The sequence below is a fragment of the Emydura macquarii genome, unplaced genomic scaffold (assembly GCF_026122565.2).
Source record: "Emydura macquarii macquarii isolate MOO-44397 ecotype Brisbane River unplaced genomic scaffold, CSIRO-AGI_Emac_v2 contig_2432, whole genome shotgun sequence".
Lineage (NCBI taxonomy): Eukaryota > Metazoa > Chordata > Testudines > Chelidae > Emydura > Emydura macquarii.
In genome coordinates, this window is record NW_027132569.1 from 3,668,590 (window position 1) to 3,680,841 (window position 12,252).

Consider the following 12,252-nt stretch of genomic DNA (forward strand, 5'->3'; position numbering starts at 1 on the left):
CACTCCAGTCACCACTGTGAATTGCAGAGGCTCCAATCAGCTAAAGGAGGAGGAAGAAAACAGTGAGCAATTATAGGTCATCATCAACATATAAACCCATTGGAAAGTCTTTGGTTCTGATTCTCTGCTCTGACGTATCAGTTTTAGGATTTGCCTACACTGAACATTTTTGCACCAGTGTACCTGCATTGACAACCGCTAGTATAAACCTGCTGCACCAGTAAAAGTGGCTTGCATCAGTGCAGCTTATACCAGTTTGAAAGCCATGTCAATGCAAGCCACTTCTTATGTTGATGTAGTAGATCTACACAGATGTCCAGCCTACACACAGAGACAAGGTGGATGAGGTTATATCTTTTATTGGACCAGCTTCTGTCCAATAAAAGATATTACCTCACTCATCCTGTCTCTCTAATATCCTGGGATCAACACAGCTGCAACAACATATACTTGATCTTATTTAACTAAGGGCTGGTTTACACTTACCTTGTGATTCGGCAGCAGTCAACGGGAGTTACGCAAACTACACAGAGTAGTTTGCGTAACTCACGTCGACTGCTCTGCTTCCCTTCTGCGTGCTGTTTACACTGTGCTGTGCCGACGGGAACAGCTTTCCCCTCGACGCGGCGCTACGCTTCTTGAGGGGATGGATTTGCTCAGTCAACTTCCTGATCGATTGAGCAGGTCTAAACTGACCGCTCAATGGATCTAGAAAGATCGATCTGACGGCAGCGAATTTGCCACCGTCAGTATAAACACAGCCTAAGAATATGTGAGGACACCCTTAAATCAATGTAAACCTGGTTTATATTGATTTTGCTTAATCTGGTCACTAACCAACAAAAGCTGAACCAATATAAGCCAATTTAACAAAAATTTATTTAAAAGGGTATTTTAATTAGACCAGTACATCTTGTGTGTATAGATCAGCCTAGAGTTTGCACTAGGGCATGTACATAAAGTGTAGACAAGTCCTTATGCCAGGGTAAAACTAGTGTTAGGGAGTGCAGAATCAAACCCTTTGTATCACTAGTTGGATTGCAAGCAGTGATCTAAAAAAGTCTACAGAGGCTACAAAACAAAGATGCCCTTCACAGTACATGATACAGTGACCGCAAAGCACTATCTGTAAACAGCACCTTTCCAAGGATGTCAAAAGCCCATTACACAGAGCAACTATTAAAGTACCAGTTAACAGTGTGATGAACCAGCTGGCAGGGGAGCTATCTTGCACTAACTTCCAGTAACTGCCTCAGCACTGAAGTCAATAACAAAACTCTCAGTTACCTCAATGGAACAGGATCAGGCCACTTCACATTTGTAAGAAAGGCTGACATTTTTAAAAGAGTGCAAGGGAGTCAGGTGCCTAACTCATATTGGACTTTGAAAGATCCTAAAGAGCCCTTTGAAAATCCATCGAAAACGGTACTAAAATTAAAAAAATGAAATGAAAGAAAACAAAAGGAAGTGGATTTTTTTTCCACACTGTATCAAAAAGTATAAATTAAAAATCAGTTATTAGATGTCACCACTTAACAGGAGCCTTGAGACTAAAAGTTTAACAAATGAAGCTTTTTATTTTGGGGCAATGAAGACCAGGTTTATTCCTATTGATTTGTGGCACGGAGGTGTCTTATGACTTCTAAGATTTCCTTTTCCCTTTGGGAAAACAACAAATTTTACAGGGTTTCACGTGATTGCACAGATACTGTTTTAGTAGCAGAGGACTGTTCGGATACTGCTTTTCATTTAGTTTTAGAAAGTGAGGAGTGTTTACAAATACTTCAAGCTAAAATAGTGAGTCTGAGAGAAAGAGAGAGAGACAAACACACAAAAGCAGTGGAAACAAATATTACAGTTCAAGCAAAATACTTACTCTGTGCCACTTTCAACCATCTGCGTTAGGAGAGAGATACCATCTAGATTTATAAATTCCTGGGCAAACGTAACATCTCGTGAGTAACTGGCTAAATCTTTCAGTGCTTCTAACTTGGCATCCATACTAGAAGATTGGATCCTCTCATGGAGCTGCTGTGCCTTTTCAGCCTCACCAGAGACAAAAGAAAAAAAAAACAGATTAAAAAATACCCTCAAAACCTTAGTTATAAATGTAATGTATACATTTGGAACCCCAAATTTCTCTCAATGGAACAGATTATTATTGGTATTGCAATAGCACTCATATAGACCGGTGTCCCATTGTGCTGGGCACTGTAAAAAACAAACAAACCACAGAATAAAAAGACAGTGCATGCCCCAAAAAGCTTATGTACCCTTAATATGAAGTGTGACCCTAACAACAATAAAACTAGCCCAAAAAGGGAAGCACGTAAATGCAATCTCTATAATTTGGACAATGACTGTTTTTTAGTCTACATTCAATGCACTATTTTATCACCCTTAATAAACAAAAGTATCTTATCCTACTCCAGATCCTATGCAGAGTGCACATGGTATCGATTTCTGTTCCCTCCTCACTTTTCCCTACCTTTTTTCTTTTGCTTTTCCTCAATTCTATATCCATAGTATTTGTATTGCCGAAGGACATGGAAAGGATTTCCTCCTAAGCTATATGATGTTATCACACAAACATCTTCTTATTAACTCAATTCAAACATATATTTAAAATATCCTGCCCATCAGTGTTTAGCTCTCTGATGAGAAATAATGTGAAATCTGACATCTGGCAGGAAGAGAAAAAATAAAGAGCTAAAGGAATTTTTATTAATTGAATTGTCCAGAGGCCACGTAAATTTGTTTTGCATAGTTAAGCAAATACTTTAAAATACATTAATCTCACATTTTCAGTTAACGCTCTCAGAATAACAATTGCCTAGATACAATGTGTAAAAGCTTCAGTAAACAGCTAACCAATCTTCTGTTATTGATAGAGCCTCCCCTGTTGTACTGAGATGCTTGTAAAATTCAATTTCCTACAACACACTTATGTGCACTGACTGAAGCGTGAAGCTGAAGCAGCATACCATTAGGAAACCAAATTAGTGGTAAGGTCTGGCATAGTCACTCTCTTTGATATTATATTTTCACTAGCTCTGCTAAAGGCAGGCAAGAGAAAAAAAGTAGGGAAAGCTGAATTTATTCCAGCTAAAAATTTCTTTTCTATATAATAATTACTCTACATCTGCAAGGACAATGACTTTTCAATAGATGCTGTGAATATCCAGGATTGAATATATTTGAACACAGGAGATTGGAAATAATAAAAACCAATATGCACTTATATATAATCTTCTATTCATAGATCCCAGAATGCTTTATAAACAGTAATAAATTAAGCCTCCCAACACTCTCAGACAGTAAGAAAGTATCACTTCCCCCCATTTTACAGATGAGTAAATTAAGGCATACAGAGGTGAAGTGATTAGCTCAAAGCCATACATGAAGACAAGAGACAAGAATAGATTCCAGATCTCCCAACTTCCACATTAGTCACAATACTATTTTTCCACACATATTCCTAAGCCCTCAATGAAAGAGAATAAGTTTTGACAACAGGAGCATTATTTTCTTTCTAAAGGGATGACACACTACCCTACAGCATCTATTGAAAAGCTATTATTACGTCAAACAAAAGTTCAACAATCATCTCCTACCTCCTCAAACAATCTTTCATTGAGATGTTCCTTCTCTCACTAGGCCTGGTCTACACTTAAAACTTAAACCAACTTAGATACAGCACTCCGGGGTGCTGGGCCCTGGGCCCTGGTGTAGACTGGTTAGGTTGACAGCAACATTCTTCTGTTGACCTAGCTACCATTGCTTCGGGAGGTGGAGTTACTACAGCGATGGAAAAACTCCAGTGCCGCTGTAATATACATATACACTAGAGTTACAGAGCATAGCTGTGGCACTGTAGCTATGCCACAGTAACCGCAAGTTGTAGATAAGCCCTCAGTCTCCATGACTGTTACATCTGGGAAGGATGGCCAGCTGCTGGCATGCCAGGCTTGTAAAACATAAATACTTCTCAGAACAAGTTTAACTACTGTCAGTTGTTACCCACTCTACAATAGACATTTTGGAGGGTCTTCCAGAGTGCTAAGTCAGCTCAGTTGAACTCACTTTGAAAACGATTTCAAAGACATAATTAAGCGTGTTAGTGAAACAAACCATCCTCAAAATCTATTTAGAAGACCTTTGCTACTGCTGCACAAAGAAAGTCACAAACTAGGATGTTAGCGCCCCCATCTACACAGATATAGCCAACAAAAGTGATGATGGTTGTGAAAGGCAGTTACAAGACAGGATGGTTGGTTGGGCGAAAGGTGCTAGATGTTGTAACTGTGTAACTGTGCTTTAATAAGAGTGGATACCTAGGCTAATAGTCCACGTACACTACAAAACTACTAGATTGAAGGCTCACATGGTAACTTGATAAGGTCCTAACCATGTTTTACTGCAGTTTGGTCTTGGTCTGTGTTGATAGGAACAGAAACTGTTACAGAAACTTGACACAGCCCAGTAAAGGGCAAGTTTTGCTACTGACTACAGTGGGGTCAAGATTTCACCCAGAGGCTGTAACAGTTCTATATCATGGTTACAATACAGTTTGGTCCTTTCTATGCAAGCTAGCCAAACCATGATTAACTTAACTATGATATAATAGGAGTTATACTCAGTTTTGGCTGTGTAGATAGGAACTTAGTTATGTCCTCAATTACATTTGTCTACACTTAATGTTAATGCTGCACTAGCAATAGTGCAACAGCAGAAATTTTCCTGAAAAATAACTATGGACGAGGCTTAACAGGCCAAAAATAAGTTTCTAGGCAGTGACATTTACAGTACGTAAAGCAACCCCCTGGAAGTCAGTGCATCCCAAAACCTGCATTCTTTCTGCCATTAGAAGATAGAAGAGCTGGTACTAACCGCTCAGCCCATGATTAGAGAGTAAACAAATATTTTTCTTAGCAAAAATATTGGTAATTGTCTCATGTGGCATCTGGTCAAATGTAATGTTGGCTGTTGGCATTACGTGCCTGGATGGAGGAAAATATTGCTGCACTGAATAACACATACTCCTAAAAAATCTCCTAGTTCTTGTTGCCATAGTGCTCATGTGTGCTCTGACAGAATGTACAGTCTTGCTGAACAATGCTTTAAAATGATACCCAGATGATGCATGCTGAGTGGTTACCAGGGTGCTCTTTTAATGATTTATAATTCATCAGTGGATGGACAGTAGAGAACATGGCTCATTAAAGAACAGAAGAGCTGGCTGCCACGGGTCTGCTCTTACTAAAATACCATCCAGGTAGGAATAAAAAAAAAAAATCTTCCCAGCTGAGAAACATGATGGAGGGGAATTAGACGGAACACTGCTGTTCAAATAAAGTAAGGGTTGTATTAAAAGCTCTCCAGTTTAGAAGAGGAGGAGGAGGAGACGAGGAAGCTTCTAAAATGCACTCTATTAAAGCTGGAGTATTTCAAAAGGCATTCAAGAAGCCTAAAGTATCTGTCTAGTCTTGACTGACTTGTTCCAAGGAGAGCCAGGATTTGCGGTACTGTCTGAACTGCAGTTCTTAAAAGCAGAGACAGCTTGACAGGACTGCGTCAGCTTTAAAATAAAAATGAAATTATCTATGTCTTCGCAAACAAAACCCATCAGTCCTTTGGAGGTTAGGTTAGGAACTTCAAGGTTACCCTACAAAGGATTCCACTGGCTGCTACAGATACACCCACCATTGTACACTGCCTAAAACTCATTCTTCTGACAGAGAAGAATACTTCTTCATACTTTGTTGATTCGAATTTTGCAAACCATTAACATACAAAGTAGGGAAGAGGAAGAGTGTCAGCCTGGGAAGGAGGATGCAAAAATTCTGAAACTAGCCAATCTCAAACATTAATGCACTCTGGGTGAAATCCTGACCCCACCGGTATCAACAGCAAAACTCCCATTGACTAAGTTCTTTGGGGCAGGGACTCTTTTTTGTTCTGTACAGTGCCTAGCACAATGGGGTCCTGGTCCCTGTATTATTAAAGCAATACTAATAATGGCAAAAATCCCATGGACCAGGGCCAGGATTTTACCCTTTGTCTTTTAAGACATAACTTAAGAAACATATAATGAAATACAACAAAGTGTATATATTTCAGCTTGCTATGCAAATTAATCAGTCATATCATTCCCATTTGTGTAAACAAAATCTGAATGGCTAATCCCCCTAGTACAACAATGGATACAGATCATTAAGGGTTAATCTACAATAGTTTACACCAACCAAAGCAAGGAAATTCAGTGTTTAGGCAGCAACTTCAACCATAGCACAACCCATTGTACTCCAGAAAACAGTGGATGATGGGACATGCTACATAATCTGCTAACTAAATCCAACAACCCACATGAGACCAACTGGCATCTTACTCAACTCATAGTTTCTCAACCTGTGGTACGCTGCAAAAAACCCATTGAAGGGAGGCAGGCAGCAGCCGCCGGCTTCTGGGGGAGGCGGGAGGCAGGCACCGGCTTCCCACCTGGTTCCACCTCCTAGCTGGGAGGTAGACGGCAACCACCCCAGTCCTGGGAAGCTGGGTGGCAGCTGCCAGCTTCTTGGGACACCAGGCGGCAGCTGCCATCCTTTTGGGAAGCTGGGTGGCAGTCAGTCCCAACTCCCAGGTGGGAGCCTGGCAGCAGTCTCCTGCGTCTTGTGAGCTGGGTTCGCAGCTGGGTGGCTGCCACCCGTGCCCCGGCTCTGAGCTGAGAGACAGCCTCCTGTGTCCTGGCCTGAAGATGGGCAGCAGCTGCCTGCCGCCTGCCCACATCCCTGGATCCCGGCCTGCATGGAAGCATCCTCTGCCCCAGCTCAGATTGGGTGGCAGTCGCCCACCTCCTGGGCTGGCAGCCAAGCGGCAGCCACCTGTAACTTGCCCAGTGGCAGCTCCCCTGCCTGGCTCAAAGCCCGGTTCCCAGAAAGCCAGGCAGAGAACCCAGCAGCTTGCCCAGTCCTGGAGCCTGGCTCTACTCACAGGCTTACTTGTCAATTTCACTGCTTTAGCTGAGCAGTGAAATTAACAACTATGACAGCCCCAGATTTTACTAGTATAAAAATCTTAAGAGGGGCCCACACAGTGTGATTTGCCCCAGGCCTGCACCTCCCTAGGGACGGCCATGGGGAGCGCTGCTGTCCACTCTGGTGGGCCACTAGTGCCTGCTCATATCTCATAAGTTCCCACTTGTGTGAGGAGAACACCACATGACCCCACCATCAGGCCATAGTGACTGGCTGGCGATGACCTTTGCTCCTATATGGAGGAAGGGGAGGAGGAAGAAGGGGAGAAACAGCAGGGAGTTTTGTGATCTGCCACAGCCACACAGCATGTCAGAACTCAGAACTCTCCTGCTTTATGAGAAATAGAGTTGTCCAGTGGTAAAGGGGGGAAAGATTGTATTTCTCAGAGTGGAAAATTGAGTGTTGGGGTACTTATTAAAATTTTCAGAAGTTAGGGGGTTACTTAAAAGGTTGAGAAACACTGCTCTAACTCAGCAATGAAATTCAACTGAAGGCTGTGTGGGCATTAACAAAACAGTTTGGATTTTTATAATACTTAGAAATTAGAACGTATATATATAAAGCCCTGTATAAATATAATCCACAAAAGGGCACTATGAAGTATGTTAGCATCAGCGACAGTCATTTAAAGATAACAAAACTGAGACAGAAAAGTCCAAGGCTCCAAAGTAAGTCAGTGGTAAAAGCATTATAGATGTAGTGCATGGGCATGGGAAAAAATATTTAAAAAGAAGTTTCTGTACATTCAGTAGCTACCTATTAACATTCTAGAGGGGTTTACTATTTTAAATGATAAATAATTTACTATTTAGAACATCACCTTGGAAACTTGAAAAATGTTTTTACTCTTATCCTAAAAATAGCTTCTCCCTTTATCACAGGCAGACACACAGAAGTAGCTCAGTATTTATTATTACAGGGTGATACGTGACGGCTGATATAGATTTTTAAAAATACTTAACTCATAATAAAAAGACACAAATGATTACAAACTTGGGCCCTGAGGAGTAGCCCCAGTAAAATTAAGTTTATTGTTTGCAGGATCTGGGCCTCAGGGTCTGATTCCCAATCCTTTACTCATTGAAAACAATGGACCTATCTGCATAGGTAAGGACAAGAGATGGTCAAAAAAAGATTGCCCATCTCTTTTTTGTGTGTATGATAATCAGGGTCCAGACCCCCAAGGGGAAAACAGGGGGCCTGAACCCCAAAGAATAAACAACTGGATCAACTGGATGGTATGCAATGTTATTGTGTCTAAACATATGTCAGGTAAGGTCTTTTATGAAAGCTTGTGATGTTCTGACCTGGATGGTCATTAGGAGATGGGTATACAGTTTATGATTACAAACATATGCGCGTGTGCGTGTGTGTGTGTAGAAATTTGTAATTGTAATCATAGCGCAACTACACACCACCTCCCAGCAAGCTGGGGAAAACAATCAGTCAGGGAGGGGCACCTCCCAGGCTAATTGTTTACATGAAAATAACTCCAAGCACCTAGCATTGTCCAACCCAGGGAAAGGCAATGGGGAACCATTAAAGCTAATGGAAAGACATAGAAACTAAAAAGAAAACCCAGTCTTGGAAAACTAAGGAAAGTGTTTCCCCTGTTCTCTGTAACCATGAATTACCATAGTCTGAGAGAAAGAAAAAAACTGCATATCCTGTTAAAAAAGAGAAGGGGTTTGAAGTGAAGGCAATGGGTATGGCTATCCAGAAACAGAGGTCCAGCAATCTAAGCGGGGGACTGTGTGAAACACTGGATACTGCAGAAGGCACACTGGAAAACTGTTAAGAGGCAACGAGTAATTTGTATTAGAGACGGGAATTTAGCTTATATAGATATGTGAAGATTGTCTTTATGGTTACTGTTGGTGTAACTTGCAGATGTTTGCTTTTTCTTATTATTTCATCTTTTGAATCTGTGATTTCTTTTACGATACACTTTATTTTTAATCCAAGCAGGTCTCTGTTTTGCAGTCTTGATGGCATGTGCAGTCCCAAGTGAACTGATAACTGGGGTCAGGTTTCACTCATTTGGGGTGATGAATCAGAAGGGAAAAAGTCTGAGTGTCTGGTAGTTAAGAACTAAGAGAACAGATCTGGGGAGACTCGGGTCCAGAAGGGCTACTGGGATCATCTTGAAAGGAGTAACTAGGTGGGTGAGACCTTTATGTTTGGCTGGCTACCCATTTCAGAGATTTGAGCCACAGTAGCATAGCATTAAGGCACCCAAAGTTGAAAGGCAGGTGATGATAGAACCCCTAACTGGCCTTGGTGATCTCCAAAACACCACAACATCACAATATGATTTTCATGGACATTCATGAAAAAAAATGGTGTTTGTATTTGCAGAAATGTTCATACAGAAGGATAATTATTGTAAGTACTTGTGGGCATGTGTATTTGGACACAGATACTTGTTTGTAAATGCTGGAAATGTTAATGCAGCCACCTGAAAGTTATTTGTGGGCTCAGGACTGGAGTCATCCAGCCAGGGAGCCGAAAAAACAACCCATGTGACAAAGGTGGCTAATCACACATCAAAAATAGCCTATTATTAAAAGCTAATACAAGAATCAATAATTATGGTATAGTTCACAAGCAACCCATATGTTTGTTTAAGCCATTAAACAAATGTCCAATTCTGTTTGTGAATAATTCATTAACTGACACAGGGACTTTCCACTTAATTTGTGTACTGCTAATATTTTACTCACCTCTAGTAAAGAACAATCATTAGAATAAAGGTTTGCAGGAGCTGGTGTATAAAATATACGTATGAATGTCACAAACAGTAGCAGATGCAATTCTGTTTACTGAATGGGAGGACAGACAACTGTCCTTTAGGAATATTTTCACATTATATAATGATTATAACTCACTTATCCATCTATGCACCCCATTACTAGAATAGAAAAAACCTAGAATGAGCAATACCAGACAAACTGATATTTCATTCTCAAATATATCCATACAAAAAAAGATAAATGCTGGACAAGATACATGAGTCCACAGAAACATAACTGGGCATAAGGGAAAAATCTTTTATGGAAAATGGCAAAAATATTATGTAGTGCATACTGAGAGTTGTTGAAGAATATAATAGGAAAGTAAAGATAAACAGGAAAAATAGAAAGATGAGAGCCAAGACAATCTGAGAAATTTAATCTATACTCAAGTAAGCTTGAAGACAGTGTGCACAACTGTGTTTTAAAGAGGTGAGGGGAAGCACTGTTTATGGAAAACCAGCCCTCAAAGAATCACGAGACAAACTTTGCAAACAGATCTGAAGAAACAAAGAGGCAGGTGAAATTCCCAACAAGTTTGACAATTTGCAAAATTCCAACTCAGTGAAATTTCAAATAGGCAAGTTATAAATCTCTGTAGGAGACAGTTTATAATGGATTTAGCAATGCACCAGTAATTATTGCAATGCAAAAGTGATGCTATAATGATTTAGAAAAAAGAAGCCAAAGTATAAAAAAGAATAAGTAAACTAAATTTGCAATAACTAAAATAAAAAACACTGTACTTATACATATACTTAGGGTTTCAGATTTCTAGTTTTAATTAGGGAAAAAAAAACCCCACACTGTCTCATCTTCAAAGTGTTTCTGGCAGTAGGGGATAAAAAACAGAAACTCACATTTGGAAGTGAAAGCATTGTGTAAGTGGGCATTTGCCCCTGGAAATGTTACTTACCTGTAACTGGAGGTACTTCGAGATGTGTGATCCACATCTGTATTCCATACGTGAATACGTATGCGCATCATGCGCCTGAATCCAGAATTTCTTTAAAGCAGCATCCATTGGCCTGCACACATGGTGTAGCTTTCCTCATGCTCCCAACTTAGGGATAGAAGCCAACACCTCTCCAGTTTTCCATTCTTACTGCAGTGTACCCAATCCGCAGCAGAAGGGGACAGAGGGAGGGGATTGGAATACAGATAGGGACCACACATCTCAAAAAGCTTCCATTTACAGCTAAGTAACCTCCATTTCTTCTTTGAGTGATGGTGCAATGTGTATTCCACTGGGAGATTAACAAGGAGTAGTCAAACAAGCAGTTGGTGCAAAGACACAGAAATTATAACTGACTGCGGCACTGCTGTCCCCATAACCGTATATGCAGTTGATGACTGTACCAGGGTGTAACGTTGCATGAAAGTATGCAAAGAGCTAGCTCCAAGTAGCTGCCCTACATATCACTAATACGGGTAGAACTCTCAGTGGTGCAGCTGAAGTAGCATGCCCCCTGATGGAATGAGCCTTTACTCCTTCAGGGGTAGTTGGTAACAAAAGGGGATGCAACCTGAGATCCATTTAGAAAGTCTCTGTGTGGATATGTATTGATCTCTTGATTGCTCTGCTATGCAAACATATCTTCTAATATCCTTTGTTCTTTGCAGATAAAAGGCCAATGGCCTCTGGGAAGGCCAGAGAATGCAGTCTTCTCTCCTCTTCCAAGGCATACGGTTCAGGAAAAAATACAAGTACCTGGATAATCATATGAAACACAAAAACTACCTTGGGTATCAATCTGGGGTGGAGGTGTAGCAAAATCTTTTCTTTATGGAAGTATATGGCGGGCCCATCATAAGCACCCCAAGTTCACTGACTCTTCTTGCTGATGTTATAGCTATCAGAAAGGCTACCTCCATGGACAGATGGGTCAGAGAGCATGTGGTTAGCGACTCAAAGGAAGTCTTTGTGAGAGATGATAGAACACAACCGAGGTCTCACTGAGATACTAACTTCACCAAGGAAAGGTTCAGAGACTCCCCTTCAAAAATCTAGTTGCGACAGAGTGCATGAAGATCATACAGTTTTGCACTGGAGGATGCAATGTGCTGATGGCTGCTAACTGTACCTGCTAGGAACTGAATACAAGATACAAGACTTACGGGTAAGTAGATACTCAAGATATCAGGGATTTTGGCTGAGTTACAGCTTCTCCAGATCCCAATGCCCCAAGGTCGAACACATTTAATGAATGTCCTCTAAAATAGGGGCTTCTTAAATGTTTTCATGGAATGACCACATCTTAAATGAGTCTTGTGGACAAACATCTCACCCCTCCCATCCACTATCAAATGGCTCACTTCTCTTCCTATTTACAAGAGCATACCATCCTGGTGACAGCTACAGTAATTCCTTCATGGTAAAGCAAGATTATGAAAGCATTAGTGTTTTTTTAACTGTACATAGCGTA

The 12,252-nt window shown here is 40.8% G+C and overlaps 1 protein-coding gene across 2 annotated transcripts in view; it reads right to left on the reverse strand.

Annotated features, from left to right (window-relative positions):
* The window catches only part of ELMO1 (engulfment and cell motility 1), a 434,299-nt gene that overhangs the window by 306,390 nt on the left and 115,657 nt on the right, over positions 1-12,252 (reverse strand). For both annotated transcript variants that reach the window (XM_067562514.1, XM_067562513.1), the window contains exon 7: positions 1,877-2,046. In XM_067562514.1, coding sequence (XP_067418615.1) covers positions 1,877-2,046 — 170 coding nt within the window. The remainder of the gene's footprint in view (positions 1-1,876; positions 2,047-12,252) is intronic.